The sequence below is a fragment of the Schistocerca cancellata genome, unplaced genomic scaffold (genome assembly GCF_023864275.1).
Source record: "Schistocerca cancellata isolate TAMUIC-IGC-003103 unplaced genomic scaffold, iqSchCanc2.1 HiC_scaffold_1147, whole genome shotgun sequence".
NCBI lineage: Eukaryota > Metazoa > Arthropoda > Insecta > Orthoptera > Acrididae > Schistocerca > Schistocerca cancellata.
The window spans coordinates 7,527,558-7,554,372 of record NW_026047146.1 but is presented as its reverse complement, the minus strand read 5'-3'; the positions used below and the strand labels follow the sequence as shown (position 1 = coordinate 7,554,372).

Below are 26,815 nucleotides of genomic sequence, written 5' to 3'. Positions count from 1 at the left end.
ATCACCAGCAACCACTATTTCTTTGTTTTTGGTTGTTAAATGGGCCAGTACAGCTTCAAGGTGGTTTACAAACAGATTAAAGTTACCTGCAGGTGCTCAATATACACTTAATATTATGATAGATTTTTTGTGAAAATCTAATTCTGTTGCACATGCTTCCATATGCTGTTCTAGGCAAAATTTATGAATGTCTATGTTCTTAAATTTATGACAGTTCCTGATGAATGTGGCAACTCCTCCTTTCTCCATTTCTGATCTACAAAAGTGAGATGCTAACCTAAACCCTGTAACACTTAAAAGTTCTATACCAGTGGTCACTTGATGTTCAGAGAGGCAGATTATGTCAGCTGGGTTTGAAGACTCTAATTCATCTATGCAGATAGTTAATTCATTAATTTTATTTCTCAGTCCTCGAATATTTTGATGCAATAAAGATAGCTGACATTTCACATTGACTGAGTTAAAATTGGGTGGAGTTAAAATGACAGTTGAAAATTCTTAACCAATGGCTGTATGAGATGGTGGCAGATAAAGAAAAACGTGGAAGGGACACTAAAGATATCTTTAGCCACCTTTACTTTTTCTGTCATTATTTCTTATTAATTCAAATGGAAAGTTTAAGAAAGTTTTACTCGAACTGATTATACACATATAGAAGACAATGCCATCTTATGATATAAAAAAGATAAAATTGTGGTAGTGTTCCTAAAATGATGAATTCTGTGCACCTATTCTTCCTGGCAAAATGTCTTTGTACACCACAAAGTCTAAAAACTTCTTTTTATTGTAGCAACAGATGCAGGTAGACATGCAAATATCTTGTACACTATGTGCAAAGGAGGATAGTCAGATCTAGGACACAGAGACCATGCTTGCATAACAAATCCCAGTCATTAAGTTCATTTATGGTCATTGCTTGTATGGAAGAATCTGTCCCATTAGTCTCTTTTTAATCACAGAGTGATTCTTCTTCAAAGAATGGTAGTTCAGTTAAGCACTCATTCACTTTGTGCACTGGATCACTACCATCATGTTTCAGTAGTTGTGAAGGCAAAAGTATGTTGAATTTTATATCATAAATATTTTCTTCGGCAAAACATTCTCTCATGCCAGTTGTAACATTGTCCAGTGTTGGAATAAAAAGTTTTTCCAATATGTCATAGCATCATCATTAAGATCAGTTTTCCCAGTGTCTTTGTCTGTCTGTAAGACAAGTAACACTTACCTTCATGTCTAACTCTACGATAACTGCCTTTGCTTCTAACAATACAAGCAAAGCGGATATCAGCATTATCTCTCATGTCATCATACACCTTGAACATTGAATCTAATTTTACTTCTGACATTGTGACGTCCAAGATAGACTTGCAAGATTTTGCTGACTGGATATGTTATGCACATAGTGTCACTCAGTGTAAACAGAGTGATAAGAAACTCACAATAACAGAGAACTCAAGCAAAAATATTGCTTTTGGCAGCTGCTGTTCTATCCCTTCAAAACTGTATTTCTTGAAGAACTTGGCAAACTATTTGGAGATCAGCTGTGAATTGAATAACAGCATCATGTCGCTCAACCCATCTCATTTGACAGTGTGAGTGGAGCAAGTGTTGTAGGTGTCTCCTCAAGGTTGCAAACCGCTTGCTAGACACTGTAAAGAATGATACTACTTCTTCAATAGTACCAAGTGAGTTTCTCACACTTGCAACTTCGCATCTGCGAGAGACAACAAAGTTGAGCTGATGACCTCAACATGGTGCTACTTGCTCGTTGATAGCTTTCTTTAATATTGTAGCCACAGTTCCTATCGATTCTGACATACTGAGCAACCATAGCATTCTATACCCACGCAGTTCTCCAGGGACAGAGAAAGGCTTCTCCCTAGAATCGTTGTACTTAATACTTCACCAGTAACAATACGCTCTTCATGTTGACACCCTCGAGATTCATCATGAATGTTTCCACTACAATCCTTATCTTCATTGATACTTGCAGCTAAACTCAATTGGGCAATGTGCGCTATGTGCATAGTCTCATCAAAGATTATGCTGTAATAATGAGAGTCTTTGATTTCCTCCAGTAATCTCGATAACATCACTGTTTCACAGCATGAATTATGTTCGTTACACATTGTTTTACATATGGAAGTGGCATTTGCTTTAGTGGTTTCAAGATGATGTTTTAGTTGCAAGTCTCCAGCGTCAATTCTAAATCTTATAAGAGCTCTAAAGTTTCCCATGTTACTCACTATACTTTCACGATCATTATCATTTTCTAATATACTCTCATCTGTGTGCCCCTGTAGGGGAATATTTTGCTTTCCATGAAATATGATTGTTTTTATTATAGGTACAAGACAGTCTGTTTCCCTTATGCTTTCCATTCTGTGTCTTGTCAATTGATTTATGACCTCAAGTTTGTGTTCCTCGTGTTGCCAAAATAATCTTGCACCTGTTGGCACTTCAACATGGTGCTTGAGCTGAGAGTGAGTCTCAGGGTCACCATCTTTACCAAGTTTGGCAAACTTTTTTAGTGCTTCAGTCACACGTTTCTTGGCTATAATGGATTTCTTTCCTCCAGCCATTTTATTATTCACAAAAATTGGACAGTTAATGCAAAGAAGTCCCTTATTGGCTTGTGAGAACACCAGCCATGGATATAGTTCAAAACGATTATCGTGCACATGTCTACATTCAACCCGAACTCCCTTGTTGTGCTCAGAAGTAGGAAAGACATAACCATTTCCAGGTTTCCTTGGGGCTGCAAGAAGCTTGTGTTTTATATCAGCACTAATATTTCCTGATGCTAATATATTCAAATAATTGCCAATATCCATAGGAATAAAGGAATCAGTCAATGAACTTTGTTGTGGAAGTTTCGATGAAGTGCTGGGCTCTTCCTTTACATCTGGTGGTATTTTTGTGACTGAATGGTGACCAGAATCATCAGATGTTTCTACTTTTTTCTGTGTTACATAATGATCCATTTTATTATATTGTTACGATGTAGATAAATTAGATGCCAATTATTCTCAAACACTTTATTCACACTGAAAAATGCAACACTGGTACACTTAGCACTAAAACACACTCATCCACACTCCCCATATTTCTAAGAACACTATGCTCAATACTGAATGAAGTCCGTGGTAATAGCCAGTAATGCAGTTGTTCACTTTTTATCACTTTTAAGTTATTGTGAAGATTGTAGCTTTCAGACTGACTACCTGGCAGCAACTCTGCTTCTCATATATATATATATATATATATATATATATATATATATATATATATATATATATATATATATATATATGTGGCTCAGTTGTTTGAGAAAATTTGCTGCCAGAATGTCAAATGTACTTTTGGCCACTTGTAGGTCACATTGGTTATGTTCCCCTTCCCCCCCCCCCCCCTCCACCAACCTAAGTTTCTAACAGGTGCTTGTCTAAGTCACATTAAGTCACATGGCAGTGACAGCTACAGCACGGTTAAGATGAATGACAAAATTAGTAAATGAGGGTAAAGCTCTCACATTCCCACAAACAAGGAAGAGCTAAATACTGATAGAGAAAAGCTTACAATATTGGTTTCCACAAACACAGTAAAAGGAAATTATTAACACAAATATATTTATGCATCTGCTAATATTGCCACTGCAGAAGTGCTGTATTTGTTCTGCACACATTGTACCACTCAATTAGCTTCTTTCTTTTTTTATATAGCAAAGCTGGCCCTCTTTGTTACAGTGGCCAATAAGTTTTTCTGCCATGATTTTTCTGAGGATCTCCTGATCCTGGATGGGTGGACTTTCTCATGGTGGATGCAGAGAAAGTCCACCCATCAGGTAGGAGATCTCAGAAAAATCATGGAAGAACAAATATGGATGTAACAAGAGGGCAGTTGCTGTAAACTTAACTTTGGTGGCGTGCATAGATGTTCACTGACAGCTATAATTGTACCAAGAGTGTGGCTGCATCATTATACCATTTGACTAGGAAAAATGGTGGAGAGTAAACCAGCTGTGAATTTGTGTTCTACTGCACATAAAACAATAAAACAAGTGGTCACTGCTTTTCACATCAAAGGCCATTTGTTGTGCCTGTTCATCATCGCAGAAAATTTCTCTCTAGTTTCGGATTCCTAGGACAACCACCATGGGTGCCCAGATGGCATACATGAGTTGTTCGCTGTGAGTCCTGAAGATTGCTAGTGGTGCAAGCAAAACGATTATATTTATTTTTATTTGTGCAGATTTAGGTCAAATTCACAATTACACTCAACTGTAAAATCATTAAATTTATAGCTTACATGGCATCCATAATTCACCACTTCACTACCATAATAGTGATACTGGAGAGACGCAGAAAGTTGTTATGATATCTTACATGTTACGTATTTTGTACAATAATGATGTGGCATTGTTTTTCAGAATGAAGGAACTTTCATTTAAGGAAAACTAGTGGACTTCTTGGCTTCATCTGGCTATTCGTTTACTCTAGTTCTAACCTCCTTGACCTCAATTACCTTTCACTCCATTCTCTGTCCATGTCCCCTTCCCTCCCCTCCCCAAGGGTCTTCTAGGGTGATGCATTTATGCAAAAGGTCAAGATGATGGTAAACTGATGCAGTGTGAAATCATAGGTCTCCCCCTACCCCTCCCCCCCGCTCATGTGGTGCTTAAAGTGTCTGGAATTTAAGTATGTGTCTGCATTGCAGCACTAAACTTATCTGTAGAGATTGTGGATAAGTATCGCTTGCAATTGTCCTGTGTGCCCCTCTCCCCACCTGTGTCCACTGTGGAAAGCACCACACTCCCTGCTCACCAGATTATACTGTTTTCTAGAGAGTGAATAAGATACGAGAATACAAGACTCAAGACAAACCTACTGACAAAGAGGCCAAAAGGAAGTGCGAGCTGTTGCCCCCAGCATGTACACAATGTCATATGCTACAGCTACAAAGACATTTCCCCTTTGCCGATGGTACTCCTGCCTATTACTCTTTCTGTATTGGGCCCTCAGGTCCACTCATCCGTCCCTGACCCCCAGATGGTTTGGGGGCTCCCCTCCTGGTGCTTTTTCCACACATGTTTTGGGATTGATAGCTTCCCATCCACCAGGGACATTTGTCCCCACCTCGAAGCATGAGACAAATACACTTCTTCTGGCTACTCTTATCAGGAAGGGGTCCTTGGGGACACTTCCTTCCATGGGTTGCACTGATCTAAAACTGGACACCAGCAAGTGGCTGTTGATTGCACTGCTTCATGATCATTATCTTCACCTGAAACTGATTCAGAGAAGCACTTGGCATCATTAAAACCCTCTAAAGAGAGGAAAGACAAGAAAAGTGCTTGAAGGAGGAGGACCTTCCAGTACCCCCACACTGGCAGATCTCACCTGTTCAACTCCTGTGGCCAATACAGAGAATCCAGCAACCCCTGATGACACAGTTCGCACCACACAATGGAACTTGGAATGGAGTTTGCACTTATGTTCTGGATACACTCTTTAGCAAACTTCAGCCCCTTGGTACACCTTTGGAGGCTGTGCCTGCTCAGGTAAGTGCATTTCAGCATATTACTGTCTGCAGTGTTTACCTCCCTCTTGATGACAAAGCATCTTATGACATATCATTTGCATTGGTTTCTCAGGTCCCCTCCTCCCCCCCCCCCCCTCGCCGCAATCTTTCCTAATCTTGGACAAGTGCAGTACACATAACCCTTTGTGGGTTTTAACCATGATCACTGGTTGCACTTGGAAACTTATTGGCACAACTTTAACTTCTCGTCTTGAATACTGATACCGCCACACTCTTCAGCATATTACACGGAATTTTCTTGCCCATTAACCTTTTCACCTGCAGCCCTTGGCTTCTCCCATCCATCCAATGGGGAGTTTATGATGACCTGTCTGGTTGTGACCATTCCAAAATCTCCCTGTCCCTACCTCAGCATCACTATCCTGGATGCATGCCCAGATGGGCTCTTACCATTGCTGACGGGAGTGCTTTTGGCTTTGCTGTTGGCCTTTTCTCCCCACCGCATAGAGGCATCAACAACGCAGTCCAGAATATAATTACAGCCATTCATTTGGCATCTGATTTAACAATCGCCTGTTCGTGTCCTTCTCTGACCGAAGAGAGTACCTTGGTGGTCATCAGAGATTGCAGAGGCCATTAGCGATAGTAGGCAGGCGCTCCAGCACCATAAGTGGCACCAACCAATGAAGCATCTTATTTACTTTAAGTGGCTTCATGCCCGTGTCTGCCACCTGATGAAATGATGTAAACAAGAACGCTGGGAGCAGCATGTTTCAACCATCGGACCACACATATGAAACTTCCTGGCAGATTAAAACTTTGTGTGGGACCGAGACTTGAACTGGGGACCTTTGCCTTTTGTGGGCAAGTGCCCTACCATCTGAGCATACCCTAGCATCGCTCATGCCCCATCCTCACAGCTTTACTTCCAGCAGTACCTCATCTCCTGTTGTCTTCATATCAGTGCACACTCCGCTGCGGAGTGAAAATCTCATTCTGGTCAGATACCTCTCCTTCGCAGGTTTGACCTAAGATGAGATGTGTCTACATATACCATACACCAGTAGGTGTGTCTGCTACTGCCTTGAAATTGCACTGTCTTCACTGACCCAGACACTATTGCTGAACAATTTGCTCTGCATATGCCCAAGTCTCAGCATCTGTGAATTATCAACCTGTCTCATGTTCTCAAGCAACGGGTGGAGCAAAAGCAATTATCTTTTACTACATGCCACCTAGAGCTATATAAAGCTCCAATCATTGAGTGGGAATTCATCAGTGTCCTAGCCCTCTGCCCTGATACAATCCCAGAGCCAGGTCACATCCACAACCAAAAGATCAAGCACCTTTCAGTGGATTGTCAGCATCATATCCTTGCCATCTACAACTGTGTCTGGAGCGAGAGCCAGTTCCCATTGCAACAATTAGAAAGCACGATTGTCACAGTGCTGAAACTGGGTAAGCCTTTACATATGAGCAGTTTTCGCCCAGTTAGTTTCACCAATGTTCTCCATAAATTACTTGAATGATCAGTGAGCTGGCAGCTGTGTGGCTCCTTGAGTCTCGTAATCTTCTAACTGCATCCCAGTGTGATTTTCGCCAAGGCTGTTCCACTACTGATGATCTGGTTTGCCTGCAGTCTGCCAGCCAATCAGCTTTTGCTCAATATCAATGCATTATTGCCTCCTCCTTCAACCTGCAAAAGCTGTATGCCTCCAGGAAGTGAAACCGTATCCATGCTATCTTACACAAGTGGGATCTGTGGGATCCATTCCCAATTTTTATCTAGAATTTCCTGCCACAGTGCGTGTTCTGGGTTCTAGTTGGTGCCTCGCTCAACACTCCCCACATCCAAGAGAATGGAGTCCTGCAGGGCTCTGTACTGAGGGTCCTTGTCTTTCTGCAAGCCATCAATGGTCACCTCCATCTGTGAGGTCATCAGTATCACCATCCTTGCATGCTGACTATTTTTGCCTCTTACTATAGCCCCTCTAGTGTGGGTGTCGCTGAATGTAGACAGCAAGGTGCCATATGAAAGACACTGTCATGGGCACTCACCTATGAATTCTGGTTTTTAGCTGCCAAGACCCATGTCATGGTTTTCTGTCAACATCATATGGTTCATCCACAACCAGAACTTTATCTTCCTGACAAACTACTCAATGTGCCAGAAACTTACTGCTTTTTAGGACTGGTCTTTGATTCTTTGTTGACATGAATTCCCAGTATTTTGCATTGTAAGTGAAAGTGCTTGCTGCACCTCAGTACACTTTGTCACGTGAGTAACACCAGCAGGGGTGCGTAGTGCACTACCCTTCTGCAGCTTTACAAAGCCATGATACAATCCTGTCTTGGTTATGGGAGTCTGGCATATGATTCAGCATCATCCTCAGTATTGTGGGTACAGGATCTGATGCACCATTGTGGGATTTGATTTGCAACAGGAGCCCTTTGAAGTAGTCCTGTGGACAGATTACTCATGGAGGCTGGGGTCCACTCACTGTGTACAGGTACCAAGAACAACTTCTCAGTTATGCTACTTATGTTTGCAACTCTCCTAAGCATCCAAACTATCAACCTCTCTTTCCAAACATGGAGACCCATCTTCTACAATGGTGGCCCGGATCAGGGATTTTGATCGCAATCCACACCCTGTCCCCTCTTAACTACGGTTACTTCTTCCTCCACCTCTCCTCTGGGCCCACTCACATACAACTCTGTGGGGAACCCTTCGGTCACAGCTTTGTCTTGACCCATCATGTGGTCTGAAAGACACGGTCCCTCCTGAGGCCCTCTACCACCAATTTTTCTCCATCCTTGGTACATCCTTGAGTTTAGCAGTAGTCTATACTGATTGCTTCATGATTGCTGATCACATGGGCTTTGCTTACGCTGTTACAGGTCATACTGAACTGCCTCCCTTGGAAGCCGTAGTGTTCGTAGCCATCTCTCATGCTCTTGAACAAATCCTTTCCTCCACTGGTGGGTCCTTCATTTGCAGCAACCTCTTGACTAGTTCGAAAGCTTTCAATCGGTATTACCCTCAGCATCCCTTGCACATTCCAGTATGACCTTGAGAAATGTGGATGCTCAGTGACAATTGTTTGGACTCTGGTTCATGTTGGGATGCCTGGGAATTAACTTGTTGGTAGCTTGCCCAAACGAGCTACCAGTAAACTGGCTCTAGTAATTAGTATTATGGAAACAGACCTCTGATCAGTATTACACAATCAAGTTTTAGGAACCTGAAATATGGAATGGATCACTGTGACTTCATACAACCAGTGATAAGGAGACATCTATGGAGGTCCTCCAAGCATTCTACCACCCTTTGCGAGATCCACATCAGCTGTATCTCGTTGATTCACAGTAATCTCCTCCAGTGCCACCCCACTGTAGTAATTCCCATTAAACAGAGGTGTACATTTTGCTGTACTGTCTAACCAAGCTGCTCTCAGTCTCCCTGACGTGCTACCCCTGGTGCTAGATGTTGCCTCAGTGGCTGACTTAGTTTTATATTTACTTCATCGGGAGGCCTTTTACCGCTCTCTTTAAGCCCATTGAGGGGTTGGCAGAACACTCTGTAGCCTCCTCTGCCCAGACCAGACTGCGGTTGTCTGGGTTTGGTGGACCGGCTCTGTTCTCAGCCTACCTGCTCTTTTACTCTTCTTCCCCCCTCTCGCATTAATCTTTTGTCCTTTTACTTCTCTTGCCCCTTCTGTGTTTCTAGTCTTTCCAAGGCAATTTCTGAGTGGAGTATTTCTAGTAAGTGGTGGGAACTATGCGATATATGTCCCCTCATTACATTCTGCTCTCCAGTGCTTCTGGTTGCTCCCTAAATGGGGCACCTTGCCTGTCTTTTGTCCTCGGTCTCCCTTTTTCTTTTTGTCCCTTATCAGTTTTATTGACCTCTGATAAACTTAGGGGTTTTCTTGCTCTGGATTGTGTGTGGTAGGCTCTTACCAACTGTCACATAGACCTATGTGCCTGTTTGAGGAACGAGTGATGGATGGTCTAGTAGTTCAGGGCCTGTAATCATTCAATCAGCCAACCACCTCTGTCCATTTGCTAAACTCTCTCTGTCCATTTGTTCCTGCCACCTCCCTGTCTGTCCGTTGTTCTTCCCTTCCTCTTGCCACATCATCCTGCCCACCTCCATAGGAGGTTGCTACTTCTTACCTTCTTAGTATTTTAGTCTAGATAGTTATGTGTACCTGGCTTGGTTGAAGTCGAACCAGTGGTTTAGCAGGTGATAGGACACATCCACTTTTAAAATGTGTGTGGTTACTGTCCATGCTCGTTGCTGCTCCATATGTAAGAAGTAGTTTTGATTGATATTTTGCGGTCATCACTTACTGTTGTGCTTGCTTTCAAGAATAAATAAAGCGTTGGTTTCAAATATTTGAGTTGTCGCATCACATACCGTCACTGCCTGTTTCTAATTGATGAATATATGTGATTATTAGCGTTATGATCTTGACAGCTTCTACACAATATATGTTTGAAAGTTTCTCTCCCTCTCCATCCACCCTCCTCTCCCTCTCCATCCACCCTCCTCTCCCTCTCCATCCACCCTCCTCTCCCTCTCCATCCACCCTCCTCTCCCTCTCCATCCACCCTCCTCTCCCTCTCCATCCACCCTCCTCTCCCTCTCCATCCACCCTCCTCTCCCTCTCCATCCACCCTCCTCTCCCTCTCCATCCACCCTCCTCTCCCTCTCCATCCACCCTCCTCTCCCTCTCCATCCACCCTCCTCTCCCTCTCCATCCACCCTCCTCTCCCTCTCCATCCACCCCCCGGTCTCCCTCTCCATCCACCCCCCTTCTGGAACCCCCTCGCCCTCTCCACCCTACCACTCTATGAGAGAGCCATGTAGGAATAAAAGACAGACAAAGCCTTGACCCCTTAACTTTTTCCTTTTTTCAGTTTCTTGAAGACCCATTAAAGACTGATGGCCCTACTCTTTTGGTAAATCAAGATCCCAAACTGAAACAAAATGCTGTTGGATCTGAGCATAATGTAAGTTTTCATGCAAGCACTTTATTGTTTAGATAGTGTAGTAAGAAAGTCATGATACAAAAATGGGCAATTCAAGCTGAATTTTCATGGATGGTGAACAATTGTAACCTATGATTCCAGTTATTTTCAAGACTTTTTGTCGTCTTCCAGTTGACACTATTTAGATGTGCTATTTGTAGGTTATTACCGATGGTATTTTAACAGCACTTGTAACAAGCAGATCCTTACAAACCATTAACCTTGCATTAATTTTTTATTAAGGATCTATGTAATGAATGCTTTCAGTACATACTTGGTGTCAACAGAGCAAAGAAGACTTGCTTTTGGAAGTAAATGTTAATGTTGTTATGTCTCTTTCTCAAAGTGCTATAACAGATGATGTGGATCTTGGATATGTGATGGGTATAATGTAAAGTTCCCAGTCATTATTCACTGTAGTATTTACATCATTACTGAAATCCTGCTTTCGCTCTATGTAATTCTGTATGATTTTCGTCCAGTACACATGACACAAATTTGAATTGTTGCCTAAAGAGCAGGCACTGAAAGTACATGCTAACAGAGCAAGAAGCTGTATAAATAGCATTAAATTTGGTTAATTTTGCTGACAATGTGTGGAATGCCATATTCATTTGATCAATGACCAAAAATTTGTCATACGTACAGAAGTTAGTCAGCAGTTATAATTCAGGTTGTTTTCTTCTTTCAGTCTGTTAGAGATCCATTGGGAATATCTTGGTCCACTGATTTTATCAAGGAGGATCCTGAACTAAATTTGGAAATGAATGTAACAGAGAATATTGTAAGTATTTACATCTCTGATTTATTGCTTGTAGTCAAGCAATAGTGTAGAATATAGGATGCATTGCAGTGGAATTGTTACAGATTGTCAGTTATCTGGAACTTGTTTCTGTTCGTAATTGTAGAGTATTCTTGTACTCCTGCACCTGACTTTCATGTCATGTGGTACATGCTGTTTTAAATAGAAGTGGAAGAGGACTGGTGGCTGAACTTGTTGATATAAACTATATTGTATAATGGCTGTGTGTGATGGATAAACAGAATTCACGTTTAAATGAAGTGTAAGTTCTAATAGTGTAGGTCATTTGAGAAATATTCCTCCTTTCAATAACTTTTGATAAATACAATTCAAAAGAACATTGGCTGTTCTTATCTTTTGTGTGAATCGTAGTTATTCTTGAGTTTGTCCTAAAAATTTGTGGGGGTTTGAAAAAGTGAGATAAGATTTGTGTGTTGCAGATCAGCCCTGATACTCTGGCCACAACCTGAAATAAGGCAAAGACAGGGGAACATTCAACACACAATTGCAGAACGTTAGGTACTGGCTCATTCTTCATCTCATTGTTCATAAAACAACTTGTTGCAGTTATAAAGGATACTTCAGGCACTGAAATGTGTGGTGATTATGCAAGCATACAGGTCAAGGAACCAAGCTATCATGCTAGGGACAGCTCAGAATATATAAAGGAGTGTAGCTGATTCACAGCCAACAGGCCAAGACTTACTGTCACATAGACTCATACTATGCCATTTTAAACAAATTAAAGGGATGCGTTGCATCACAAGCAGACAAGACAGTAAGTGAAACAGTAGTAGTGTTCCACAAAAAGGGTTTTGCAGAAATGAGAATGCCATGCATAGTAGTCATGGATGTGCATATGAGAAGTTTGACCAAAACAGCGAACTGTAGTGTGTTCTAGGCCATAACTGTAGTTGTCAAAGTGGCTGGACTGTAGTTGGTGGCCACGTACCATGAAAATACAAAAGGCCATACTGGCCTTCGTATGCATCCTAAGAGATCACAGGTCGAACAAGATGCCTCCATGGCACCGGGGCCAGACGTTCAGGGATAGTGTTCACTGCAGGGAGTGCTGCTCCCATAGCAAGTGTGCAGAACAGTGTGTGGCTGGTTGTGTGGTCTGGAAAACCATGTCATGTTGTTGGCACTGAAATCACTGATGTGTACCCCACTTGTTACTCTGAAAATATGTAACATAAATTAAGTAGTGGTAGACACCTGAGCAGCAAATGTAAGAGCAGGATGTGTGACCATAACAGTGATCTTGAGTAGCACATGCAGCTGTGAGGTGAATATCGTAGTTCTGTCAGCTAGCACGACATGCTGTCTTCGTGATATGGAGAACATAAAATGCTAGTGCTTAATAATGATGCAGAAAAATAGACTGACCATTTTGATACTGGCACATGGCCAGCATTATTCTGTATTAATTGTGGAATTGGGAATTATATTTGGTAATTGTATGAGAAGCTAGAGCAAGCTAGCAGTGTAGCAAAGTAACACTTTGTTGGAGGAGCAATTCAGTGGCAGGCTGCTACATGTGTTACTGGTAGGTTCAAACAACACACAAGTGTTACGGAGATGCTTCAGGACCTCAAACAAGAATTTCCAGAGAAAAAGGGGTTGTTCTTTTGAGGAACAGTATTGAGAAATTTAGAGAACTGCCATTTGAAGCTGACTGCTGAACGATTTTGTTGTTTCTTAAATTGCACATAAGGACTATGAAGATAAAAACTGAGAAATCAGGGCTGTCATGGAGGCGTACATACAGTCTTCTTCTTCTTCTTCTTCTCATATTTGCAAGTGGAATGGGAAAGGAAATGACCAGCAGGGTTATGGGGTACGCTTTGCCACGCACCATTAGGTGGATAGCAAAGTATTGATGTATTTGGAGATACTAGGCAAAATAAGTAGCTGACTAATTTAATAGGAGCGACAGTGATGTTTTTAATAGTAGTCAAAACATGTATACATATATACAAAATAATCTATTAGCAATTCCCATAATTAACAGTTTCGGTAGATTAGCACATCATAAACAGCTGGTTGTAAGTATTCTTCGCAACAGTAAATTCCTGTGGGAGCTTCTGCCTTCAGATTTGCAACCTGGCTCATCCCACATCCATCCACATTTTCATTTATGGAATGCAATGTGTAAATCAAAGAATGAACAAACGAATATCATTCACACCCCAATTATAGCTGGAGCAGAGGTTACAGTGTTGAAAAGAAATTTAATTTTATGAAAAAAATTATGAAACATTCAGTAATCGATGCAACCCATCAAGACAAATTAACGTTACCATATTTTACTGAAAGAAGTTATACGTGTATAAGCAATTCTTTATGATGTTTAAAATCATCAGGTTTCACAAGGCTATAACTTTGTCATAAATAAAGGTACAGAATTGGGGTCACATTTTTACTTCTACACATGCCTACATAGCCTTTATTTACGAAGGAACCATATGATTTTCCTGTTGCTTACATTTTGTGTGTGCACATACAACATTAAGGTGCTTTTCACAGCTGTGTTTAGGATCATATTCGTTATTTACTGATCACAAATATCAAAATACCTTTCAACACACATAAGCATCCAGGCGATAGATTTGATCCATGCATTTGCAAGCATGTCAGTTTAGGAAACTCACTGCTGTTCCCATGTAGCATCATAGTTCATCCAAAGTTGTTGGAAGAGGAGGCACATAGGTGGAGTCTTTCACAAACTCCCACCAATAAAAAAGATACCATACTGTGAGCTGTAGCAAATTTCAAGGTCAGGTCTGCAGCCCTGTTAGATCATCAATCACTCAGGGTGCTTGCTGTTAAGAAGTGCTGTTCTGTGCAGGTTCCAATGCAGTGGTACACCATCCATATGAAAAATTGTATGTCTGATAATTTTCCATCTCTTCTGTTGTTGGTCCATCTATGTGTTTTCTAATATTGTCAACTTTCTTAAATTTGTTCCAGAAATCCCTTCTCTTCAGATTCAGTTCAGTGCTAATCCCACTAAACTGTTCATCACATTACATAATTTGAATTACAAATCATGATCACTACCAAAAAAACTTCCTGTCTCATATTGCACAGCACATTACCCTTATTAATGTTGCTGCTACCAGTTAGTCATCCCTTGAAGACTCATTTTATAACATGTAAAGCAATCAGAAATGGCCTGCTACTGGAAGAAATAGACATTACGGATAGATGAAAGATTCTCTAGGTCAATGAAGAGGTTTATGCAAGGTTTTCAGTTGTCAACATCACATCACATTCCTACTACAAGCTTGTAAATACTAATTTGTTCATAGCTGCCATGCCCTATAAGATTATCCTGTATGATACTACTGAGTGAAAGGATGCTAGGAAGCATTTCTGCAAGTTGACACTCTGGAGGAACATTGATTAATTGCAAGGCAGAAAGGTATGTGCTTTTTGGGTAACTCATTCTCATGCTGGTGCCTCCTTAATTTATCATCAATCCGAATGCCCAAGAACTTCACTCATGGATCCTCATCTAATGTCTGTCCTTGATATCTCCTTGTATCTGTAAGTCATTTGGATTTGTTTGGAATTGCATTATGTGTGTTTTTGTAAGTATAAATGTTGAATTTTTGTTCTGTTGCCTGTAAACCAGTTGCAAGCATGTTCCATTATTCTCCTGGCTGTTTATAGTAAGAATGTGTTTGCCAGTTATCAGTGTTCTTGTCATCAGCAAGAATTGCAGATTTTGAAGGCATCTGCAATGGTTTTACCACAACTTTTATGTAGGTCAGGATAAATCAAATGCTGAGCCCTGTGGGAATTGTATGTATTGTTTCTCCATTTTGTACTCAGGTTTCCTCCCAAGGTATCATTTAGTACTATGACACAGTTTTTTATTGTTAAGCTAAGATTCAGTTCTTGTAATTGTAATTCTTTTAACACAGTAACACTGTAGTTTCCCAAGTAAAGGTAGATCAAGGTTGTAATGTATTGGCAGTAGGTTTTCTCCGCTTCTACTGCATATTTCAGTTATGCTGTAAATTCAGCAGAATATTTTAGTAATTACATTATTAGATCATAAGAAGAGTTCCTGCTTCTGCCACTAGATGATTCTTGTGATTGATTTGACCATTCATCTGATGGAACTGATGTCTAGTAAAGTATAGACTTCTTGACTGAGTCTTATGGATGTAATTTCAGTGGTCAATCCCCCCCCCCCCCCCAGTTTTTTCAGCTACTGTTAAGAAATTATTGTTATCATGGCCTGATATTATCTCAGTTTTTTCTAAATATTATGCTAGTGCTTAAGTTGATAGCACTTTCATTTTGCATGTTGGTATTCCAGTTGCTGAGGATTTATTTATCGTCATTTTTTATTTGTAGTTCACTGTTGCTTTTGGAGTTTACATATATTTGAGTTTACATATTCTCCGTTTGTCATTTGGAGATACTTAGTGGAACTGTGGTCACTAGAAAGTGGAGTGCCAAGTGGAGAAATAGGAGTGCTGTTGACATATTCATTTGTTTGAATTCTGTACAGGGGTAATAGCAGTGGAGGCAGCCAGAAACATTTGCACCCTGTTTATGTTTAATGCCATTGGACAGAGCTTTGCAAGAATATGGGTTCGTAATTCTAAGGAGAATTGTTTTGCCATTATTGACTTAGCTTCAGGGTTTGATGAAGATCATTTAAATGCATTAATTCAAAATGAGCCATGTTACTGTACTTGAGAACTGGCAAATTGAATGAACTGTGATCATTTCATGACTCTCTGATATTTGCATGCAATGGAGACAGCTCAAAAATAGGGTGTGTGGATACCACATGCACTAAACCAAAACCACAAAAACGGATGGCCATATGTGCATTCTTGCTTGCCTGTCATCAGTTGCTTGTGAGCAACACTAATCATCCCTAGACTGTATAATTATGCTGATGAGAAATGGTGGCTTTGTGCTAAAATAAGGAAAAGAAAGGAATGGTTGACCCCAAACAAAGCAGCAACAAAAATCATCCACAAAAGACAATGTTGTACATCCTGTGTGGTGTACTTCGAATTGCATCCTTGAGATGTAACCACTGATTACTGCTGACATTTACTGTCAACAACTGAGATGTGTTGCAAATGCAGTACATGAACAATGACCAAGAAGACACCATTCCAGGATAATGCCTGCCTGCAGTCTGCTAGACTGACAAAAAAACAGTACACATGATTTGGGTTTCGAAATCATTGCACACCCACCTAATTCAAATGATCTTGCACCCTCAGATTTTCTTCCTATCTGCTCTCTATTGAAAAACCTTCAAGGAACTTCCTTTCAAGATGTAAATACAATGTGAACCTTGTTCAAAGTGTTCTTCACCTTAAAACCATGTGACTTCTACAGTTACAGAATGAAAGTCATCCCAGGATTGGGAGACCACTGTAAACAGTGAAGGAGAACGTTTGATTGATTATTTAAGTCTCCCTTATTTGTATCTGTTATCTATTAAACTTACAGAAAAATCCAATTAACCATGTACCATCCAAATACTTGCAACAAATGGGGACATAGGCATAACGTTTTTTCATTTTACTGGTAAACTGTTTCCATTCATCTCTGTCTAACCAATATGTATAATGTTCAAAATAACACTTGGTCTGTTAAGCGCATTGTCTGGGTACAGATGGTGCTAACACGGATTGGTATTGTACATATCTTTTGCAACACAGTTAACTCAGTGCATGTGTGCTAAGTCTTCAGTGATGATTCATATTGTCTTTAGTTGTCAAGTTTATAAAGAATTTAATATTTTCTCAAAATATATATGGGCCCCAAGTGAGGTTATGGCCGAATAAATGTCCGAAGATTCTTAATTTCTTGTCATAAAATGACATGGGTCTGTTGAGAGGTTAATGTAATCTGTGCACCATTTTTTCTCAGAACATCTGAGGAGTAGTGATGGGTCAGCTGTGTTCTGACAGTTATCCAACATGAAAACTAATTACTCTTGTTCTGAGGTACAGTATTGGTTGAAATAATTTTAATGAACAATTCAAAGGGTGCATTGAAATATCAAAAAATGAGCATTGTTTCTAAGAGTAATTTCACATGAATAAAATGCAATGATGAACCTGTAAATTAGTTAATAAATTTGTTTACTTCCTTGTAGAAATGGCTGAAGCACTAAATATCCACCAGTTGATGTTGGAAATAATTTGAATATGTTGTATGATTAGTAGGCCTGGTAGTTGCAGTGGATAGAGATAAAACTATTTCTTAATGGAATACAACAGTATAGTTACTCATTAAATGCCAGTTGAATCGAAAGTACAATTCAGCCGAGGAAAGAGTGATTCCAAGTTTCCTCTTTGGCAGTCACATGTATGAAAATTGAGTTCCTTTAATTGTTATAGTAACGTTACTTTTCTAAATGATTGATAATGTGTTCACACGGTTGGCTGTGTGGAATTAAAATAGCTCCTGAAAGAATTTTTTAAAATTATGTTTAAATCATAAATTATTTGAATTGCACCCTTCCTTTAAAATAGAAATACACAAGGAATGTGTTACATTAGGCATGCAGTAACTATATCTAAAACTTGAAATCTTGAAGATAAGTCAAAAACTAATTGCATTTGGGACATCATAGATTCTATACATGCCTCACACAAATAGAATTATTCATAATGCAATTTTTGATACAATAAAAAACTAAAACTATACATAAATTGTATGATTTAAATACATAAGTCTTTCAATTTTTAATTATATTACATTTTCTTATTACAAAAAAGATTTATCTCGTAACACAGTTGTAGGTCCCAATTCTAAAGACATAAGTAATATCTATGGCTTTTTAAATAATCATTGGTTAATTTATTAATATTCAAATCTGTTCAGTTATAACATAAAGTGCTGTCACTTTTGTATTGTGTGAATACATTGTAGCCTTTGTAACAGGTTTCAAAAACATTACCATAGCCTCTGCATCTTCAGAGATGCCATCAATTGTTTTATACCTCTCTCATTTAAAATTTCTGCCATGACAAACAGTCCAGGATTTATCAGATCAATATGCACATCATTGACAGCATCTGTTGCTATTGTGTCTTCGTCTGCAGCATTTGATCCCAGCAAGAATCATTTTCCACCTCCGAATACCCAGCACATCTTTGATGGGTTGCATCCTCAGTTATGAGAAGATGTTTGGTTTTTTCAAGCTTCAGGGTTGGAGTGACGACAATATTATTTTGAATATGAGGAAATCGTTTGATCTGAATGTGGGTTATACTCACTAAGTTGTACAGAAACCATCTTCCAGTACCATAAAACATGGTTTTTGCTTGAATCAGAGTTTGTGCTCATTTATAAATATCTGTAGCTCAGCCAGCATACCATTTTCTGTGTTTTGTCTGGTTCCACACTCCTCTCCTCATTTTGTACCAAAATAGCATCCATCACAACTTTGCCATGACATGCTGCAAAGAATAACAGTCCATTTTCACTTTAAATACTTTCGAACACAAACTGGATAACATGTACTTGTTTTCAAATAGGGGAGTACAACCATCTCAACAAATTGTAAACTTTTTTGAGACATGAGATCATCTTCTTTACTTCAGCTGTAATATATATAAGAACACAGCAATAGAAACTTTCATGTGTTAGATCTCATTAGTGATGATGGCATGATAAAATGTTTCTGCAGCATCCAAGCAAAACCTGTGAAGACTGTATTTGTTCATGTGATGATGAGCACTTTGACCTTTGTCTCATTATGCCAAGAAGCATTATCTACAAAGTCTGTCTGTAGATCTCCAGATTTGAGAGATCCATTTTGCACATATCCCCAATTCAGCAGATTGTGAGATTTTAATGAAACAGTGAAATATTAAATATAAAATCTGCTTATTAATTTCTGACACTACATCACTGAAGGTACCATTAACTACTTCGTATTTTTATTGCCTGTCAATGTCAATTCATTTTTTTTCCATTTTACTTATTGACAAGTAAATTTCATTATTTAATGTGGAGTGAAGTTTAGGAGTTCACAACTCTTTCACTTTTTCTTTACTTTAAATTCATACATTTGCTAAGTTGCTCTCTTTCCTTTCTTCTGAAGTCTTGTGATTTTTTCTTGTCACTTTCTCTACATTGAACCAACTGTAATTGATTTGTTTATAGTTTTGCAACATTTCTCTCTCTCTCTCTCTCTCTCTCTCTCTCTCTCTCAAATTTACTATCCATTATATTTAACAGAAAGCTAGTATTAATAATGTGTAACAATTGCACGAGCCTTCAAATGCAGATGTATTACCATGTAAATTATTCAGCAAATGAAACTTATTGCTTCATCCATAAAAGAAATCCCCTGTAAATTCTTTCTTTTACAGCACATTTTTTAAAAAAATGTGTAGGTTAAAGTTAACGAACAAAAAATATAAACTTTCTTCCTGACCCACCTTCTGAGTAGTAAGAATCCTTGACGTTAAACTTAATCAGTATTTTCAGTTGCATATATGGCAGCAAACATTATGAATTTAAACTTAAAATGCCTCTAGCACTGTAGCCAGACAAAATGTACTTTGTAACATGGTCTACGCAGTTCAAATCAGCACACAGGAAGTGTCATAGTGATCAGTACATTAGGTATGTATTGTGAAGACAGATTCTTCATATCATTGTAACCCGTACTTCTAACTTTCAAAAATTAGATGTGGGAAATTATTTACGTTTTTCCTCCGCAGACAGGAAAATAGATACTACAGATAAACCATGATGCAAAGACAAAGATTAGGTTCAGAAAATTATATTTTACTCTCGTGTTCACATTTTGGAATTGTTCAAAACTACAAATTTGCCAGGCAAGATGGCTGGTCTTCACCTAGCTTCAGGAGGTGAAATAGCTAGTTCTGGAAATACCTACACACAAAAGTACAAGGAACTTCCATAGCTTTTGGAATTAGCAGATCCCTTATCTGGAAAGAGTTAGTAACAGATACAGGAAGGTTGGGAAAGAAGGGCAGGTCACTGACACCCAAAGAGTGTCACTCATAAAGATACATCATCAATTTGACCTTATATTTTAGAGAACAAAATCATACCATACCACTTTTTTCTTCAAAAAATTTCCTACAACATTCAGGTGTGTGTTACTCTCAAAAGTAATGTATAAATGTCCAGTGTTTGATTTAAAATTCCTGCCAGGCTTAAAAAAGGCCATATATTCAATGCTGTGGGAAACCTATCTCTATCTGGCAACACTTGAGTCAACTGGCAGCAGCAGTGCACTGATGTGATGAACATGTTGTGGAGCCTCACAAGCTTGTTAACACTGCCCCCCTCCTGTCCTGTATTACAAACCCAGAACACTGCCTAGCCAGTGATGTGTCATTGCAGTCTACAGTGCCAGTGAACTTGAACTGAAAATGATTTGTGTTATTGGTAACAGAGGAGTATTTTATTTAGTAGTTTCCTAATGGAAAAATAGAGGTTTCGTATGATGTGGGCTATAAATGGAAGGTAATAGCATATGCAGAACAATATGGAAACAAAGCAGCTGAGTGGTATTTTGGTCCTCCTCCAACAGAAAGAGCCATTCGTGATTGGCTTGCAAGTAAGGAAGAACTGAAAAAATGAAGACTACATGTGCAAATTGAGGACTGAATACAGAATGGCGAAAACTACATGGTATCTAAAATTAAAGCAACAAACAACTACTTCCCTGCCCTGTTTTTCATTCATGATACAATCCTACAAGCTGTAAACCAGTTGTCCATACGATCGTGTTCTGCATGGAAGATGGCAGTCTGGTCAATTGACAACTATGCCAGTGATGTCAGTGATGGTATGAAATGGGTTAGTGTTTATTGTGTAGCCCCACATTCACAATCACCATGTACACAGCTACTGACAATGCAGTTGGACACAGAGGAAATGCCTACTAGACCCGGCAGTGGAGGGCCATAGAAAGAAAGGAAGCAAGATAGTCAAAAATTGATGTGGCATGATGGCTTAGTGTGAATCGTGTTGTTGTTTCTTGTATGGGGCAACAGTTCATAGACTCAAACTGTATCCCAAAGTCCAAGGCAGGGTTGACCATGTGTGACTTACGAAGAGAGGACTGTTATTTGGCTGTAAGGTACTGCACGGCAACTGGCATATGGGCTTGCAGCGTCTGCTGGATGTGTTGTATCAAAGTAAACTGTGTGCAAATGACTCTGCCAGAGTTGCCATTATTGTCGGAGACCTGCTGTATATCTCTGACACATGTTCACAGAAGGCAATGTTTCGAGTGAGCAGGCAGCTTGCTTGTGACCCCGGGCAGGCTGCCCTGTCTTGTGTTCAAATGGTGAAGCCCATGCTGCATTCTGGGATGTCACTTTCTGTCACAGGTGTGTGGTGTAGGTTGTGATAAAGGGACAAGAATTATGTAGTATACAAACCAATGAGTACTTCAGCTCTCCAAATTGTTTGTTTAGGGTTTAAGGCAAGTGGCAACTGATGAAAAGCTTCCACCTTTCCACTAGCATGTTGCAGCATTGACTGTTGCTCTACTATGCCCAGCTGGCTCTGCTTTGTGAAGCAAGTTGGCCATGTTTTGCTTTGAAGTGCATAACACTCATACCCATCTGCAACTGGTTCTGTTTCAACTCACTTCTGCTCTGGTGTATTTTTTTTTTACCAATTATGGTTGATACACTACATTGACATTTTAATCAAGACTGGTGTAATGAGTAGTATATTTTGGTCAATCTGAGGGACAGAGTTACTGGTGATTGTTATTTCCAGCCTTATTTCACCTCCTAAGTGTCATTCTAACAGTTACCTTAAACCATTCACTGAATCTTACACATTTCCATAGGGCCCCTTGCCCTGCACTTTAACTCAAATACCATGGAACAATTTCATTACTATGCTCCTTGCACAGTTTTTCTAACTCTCTACTTCCCACTTAAAAGTGACAATAAATGTTAGTCTTCGTAGAATATCACTGTGCATTCTGCTGCTTTTCTGCTCAGGTTATCCAACCCAGTGGGATCTGAACTATGGCTGGGTCCAAACTGGGTCATGTTCTTTGTCTTTTATGTACCAGAAGAATATCAGACCCATTAGAATAAGTGCCGCTGCAGTCTTTGGTGTGACAATAGTCGGTGTTGTCTCTTTCTGGTGCTGATCTTCACAATATGAATTTACATGCTGCAATAAGGTTTCCAGGGAGATTGGTCCCTCCTGCTGGTTCAGAAGTGTGTTCATAGATTACATTAGTTCTGGCCCTAGAGATTGATTTAAGCTTGTTAGGTTTGCAGCAGGTGGCACTCGCATGGGCTCCTCTGGCCAGTACAAATGTGGCTGTGTAATACTCAAGTGAGTTCTCCCAGCAGTCATTGTGGACAGGCAGAAAGTAGGCCCCATTATGTTGCACGCTGTTCCATTTAACAAGAAAGCATTCACCTTTCATCCTGCCCTCGTTGCTGGTGTACCCCTTCACTTCTTGAAACATCTAGATGCTACTACCATCTTGTCAGAGCTAGGGTCCAACCCATGTGCCTCGACCTGCTGAAAGTACAATACTGGCTGGACCACTTTTTAATTGCATTCTCTTTCCTTCTTTGTCCCATTAGCAATTTCATTGCACAGGAATCCTGCCCCACTCTTATTACCATACTCAGACAGACTGTGATTTTCTCTTGGTGGCATTTTTGTAACTTTTCTTCCTCCATTTCTACATATCTCCCTTTGTCTTTAGCAGTTAATAACAGTCATGGAGTTATTACTCTCACAAATTTCTTCAGTATTCCCCAGTTGACGAGCAATACACGAATTACGTAGCGGTCATGATGTGCTTGTTTCCATGCTACTGTTACAGAAATAGAAATGGAAACTTTTCTTCCATCTGTCCTCACTTACGCCTTGGCTACTCCAAATTAAAGGCAAGTGCTCAGGTGCTGAAACCAACCTCAACTCTGGTGATTGTTCTTTCTGTACTTTCCTTAGAACCTTTAAATACTTCTCTTCTTGCAACAAATTTACCCCTAGCTGAAACACTACCTTCTACAGATTGCAACCATTTAAATAACTACTTCCCTATCTAAGACTTCTACTTGCGTTTGCAGTTCACTGATATTCTGAGTAATATGTAATACTGCTGCTTTTCTACTTCAGCTTTCTGCATTTCCATCTTTCTTCTCTGTTTTATGCACAAGTTCAAAATCTTATTCACTTAGCCGTGCTGTGCATCGTGTCAACCTATTGGGAAGGATTCTTTAACCCCAGCAACCATTTTCATGCCGCATGATCTGTTATTACTCTAAATGTTTTACCATACTGTTAAAATTTGAAATATGTGAATCCATAAATAAGGTTAACATTCCATTCTCCCTTATGGAATAATTTCGTTCTGCAGAATTCAGTTGCCTTGAGCGTAAGCTACTGGATGTTCTATGCATTCCACCTCTTCTGATAAGACACAGCCTGGTTCATGGTTTTATGCATCACATAATAAAATATATTCTCTATTAAAATCTGGAAATGCCACAGTTGGACTCAATGCTAAAGCTTCTTTAAACTCAAAGGAATGTTGGCACTGTTCTGACCACACAAATTTAGTACCCTTTTAAATTGTGTAACCTTCTGGCAATATCTGCACATCCTTTTATGAACTGGTGGTAATAGTACGCAAGTCCAGAATGATTGCTACTCTTTTACAGATTATGTTATAGGAAATTCACATACAGCTCTAATTAATCTTGGGTCTGTCTTAACTCATCTTCTGGTATGTCCTATTCCATAGCAAAATCACACTTTCTTGTACTCAGTGTGAACTTCACTGCTTTTAACCTTAGAAATACTTCCCTTAATCACTGAATATGCAGTTTGATATCACTTCCATTGACGATTATGTCATCAAGATGCACAGAGGATTTCTATAGTTTCAAACTTATTAGTATTGCATCCGACAATCTCTGAAATGTTACAGGTGCATTTTTTAGTGAGGATGGCACCCTTCTGATTTGGTAGTGTCCCCAGGGTGCCAGAAATTCGGTTTTGTGTCAGTCGTGTGGTGCAGGCTGTATCTGGTGATACTCACACTTCAAATCCATTGTTGAAAAATATTAGCATTGCTCAGAATGATGCATAGTTTCTGTGATGTGTGGGAAAGGGTAGGCATCCACTATGGTTTTCGCGTTTAGGTGTCTGTAATCAAACACAATCTATATTTTTGGCACAACTATTCCTGCCACCCATTGACTATTACATTCTTCAATTATTCCATCATTCAGCTGTTGATCGATTTATAACACCAAAATTGGATGAAAGTTGCTAGCTCTTCTGTATGGTTTATGGTTTATGGTAGGCTGATGATTCATTTCCTATTGATATGTAGTGTTGTGCAATATGCGTACCTGGTAATGGTCCTTTAGGAAAAAATAAATCAGTGAATTCCAAAAGTAGTTTTTTCATCTGTTCCCTATAGCTTTTCTCTAGTCGCTTTACTTTTGCTCCCCATACAGTTTCAGTAATATCTGGCAATTCTCCTTTTCTGACAGCCCGCATGTCCCATTCTTCTTCCTCTAAGATATTCATGTTAACGATTAACAACTGGTTTGTTAATCGTATGCCCTCTGTGCTGAAATGTTACATAGAAACAGGTATCTGCATGATATGTCTGTTAAATAAACAACCCACCTGTTCTAATACCTCATTCTCTTCTAATGGTTCCATCAAACACAAAATTCCTATTGGTAAGCTAGACTCATCACTGACCCAAAGTAATTTCACAGTACCCTTAGATACATAATCATGAAAATCAAGTCTTAGTATGGTTGTTCATGGTTTAATTAGTTCATCTTTTGCAACAAACCCTCCTTGCCACCTCTCTACCATGACTTAACCTAACTGAAGCATTTTTCTGTCATGTTTCACGCTAGGTAGCTGGAAGTTAATTATGGCGCAATACTGAATAGAAAAATCTAGTGCCAGAATCATGTCATAGCCTTTAATTGTGTGTTCCACAATCTCTAATTATTGTTTAAATTACGCTGTATCCATGTGGATGCCTATGTCCACCATCCTAATGGTGTGAAGTCTCTATTCCCACTCCATGCAGTCTGTACTGTGGTGGGTCCAGGTGCTTACTTTTCACCAGATCACTTGTGGCAGCTGAAACATGATCCCTACATCCAATATCATCATGGAATCCCTTTCTTCCTACTACTCTTCTTATCGCGTACAGATCTTATCGCATCTACTTCTGCATACAGTTTTGTTTCATCTAGTCTTACTGGGACTCACCATAGGTGGACAAAGAGTCCCAGCTAGTGTTTAATATCTTATTTCTCCTGCTCCTCTACTTTTAGAACTGTTACACATTCTTACTTTATTCACATCACCCTGAGGCTGGCAACATTTCATCCTTATAGGGCCTGTTCATCCAAACTTGAAATGTCTTCTATTAGCTGCAAACACTGACCATCTGCCCTGCATTCCAGTCAACAAATTGAACTCCTCACACTTTGTAGTTAGCCACATTGCGGTGCACAAATCTGTTGGACACCCTGTCAACAACACAGTGTGTTATTTCTGCATGCAGCCCTCTCAAAAAAGCATTGAAGATCCTCTGCTCTGCTTCTTGGGAAATAATGTCGTTGACTTCAGCAACCTGCCCCAGTATACAGGTTCTCCCGTTAATTTTCCTTATTCTCTCTGCAAATTCTTCCACAGTTCATGTATTTTTCTTAGTTATTACCTCTAATTGTTGTCTATAGTGACTGGCACTATTTTGTTCCATATGTCTTTGAATTAACCTTTCTTTAAATTCTTTAAATCTTATGGCTCCCTTCAGAGCTTCTATATATCCTAAATACGTCTCCTGTTACCCTCAGTTTTACCAGGACAAGGAACAATTCAACTTTTGTCTGACAGATTTACACTCTGTTTGACGCTCGTGATTCTGTCAACCCATGAAGTTCTTTATAATCTGCTGGTATTTCTGCTACCTTTCCTAACAATATGCATACTGCTTCTGGTTATGGCACACCTTGTGTCTCTGGTTCTATTGAAGCTTTGTCCTTGACAACACTCACTTTGAGAACTAACATTCACAAGACAAGAAGACAAAATACATTAACTTTATTCTTATGTGTAATTATGAGCCATATTGACTCCCAGCACTGCCTAGTTGTATGGCCCAAGTGATTACATGTGTAACCTTTTCCTAGAAGTGATCTCATACATTGGACTTACTGACCTTTCATGTTAGACTGTGCACATCTAACAGTCACTAACCAATCATGCCTTCCATTACCTCTAAGGGTAGAAAAATCCACTGGTTCCCTATTTGCAATAAAATCTACTTCATAAAATTCATGACTGTCAGATATTTTTTCTATTACCCCTTAATTCACTGTAACATAGGGTGTAGGTTCAAACATTGCTCTAAGAAGAAGGCAAACT

The 26,815-nt window shown here is 39.6% G+C and overlaps 2 protein-coding genes across 2 annotated transcripts in view; both read left to right on the top strand.

Moving 5' to 3' along the window:
* The window catches only part of LOC126159795 (zinc finger protein 729-like), a 400,570-nt gene that overhangs the window by 274,588 nt on the left and 99,167 nt on the right, over positions 1–26,815 (top strand). The gene's annotated exons all lie outside the window — the stretch shown is intronic.
* LOC126159796 (uncharacterized) overlaps positions 1–26,815 on the top strand; it is a 105,839-nt gene that overhangs the window by 32,325 nt on the left and 46,699 nt on the right. The window contains exons 5-6 of the mRNA XM_049916577.1: positions 10,468–10,560; positions 11,270–11,362. Coding sequence (XP_049772534.1) covers positions 10,468–10,560; positions 11,270–11,362 — 186 coding nt within the window. The remainder of the gene's footprint in view (positions 1–10,467; positions 10,561–11,269; positions 11,363–26,815) is intronic.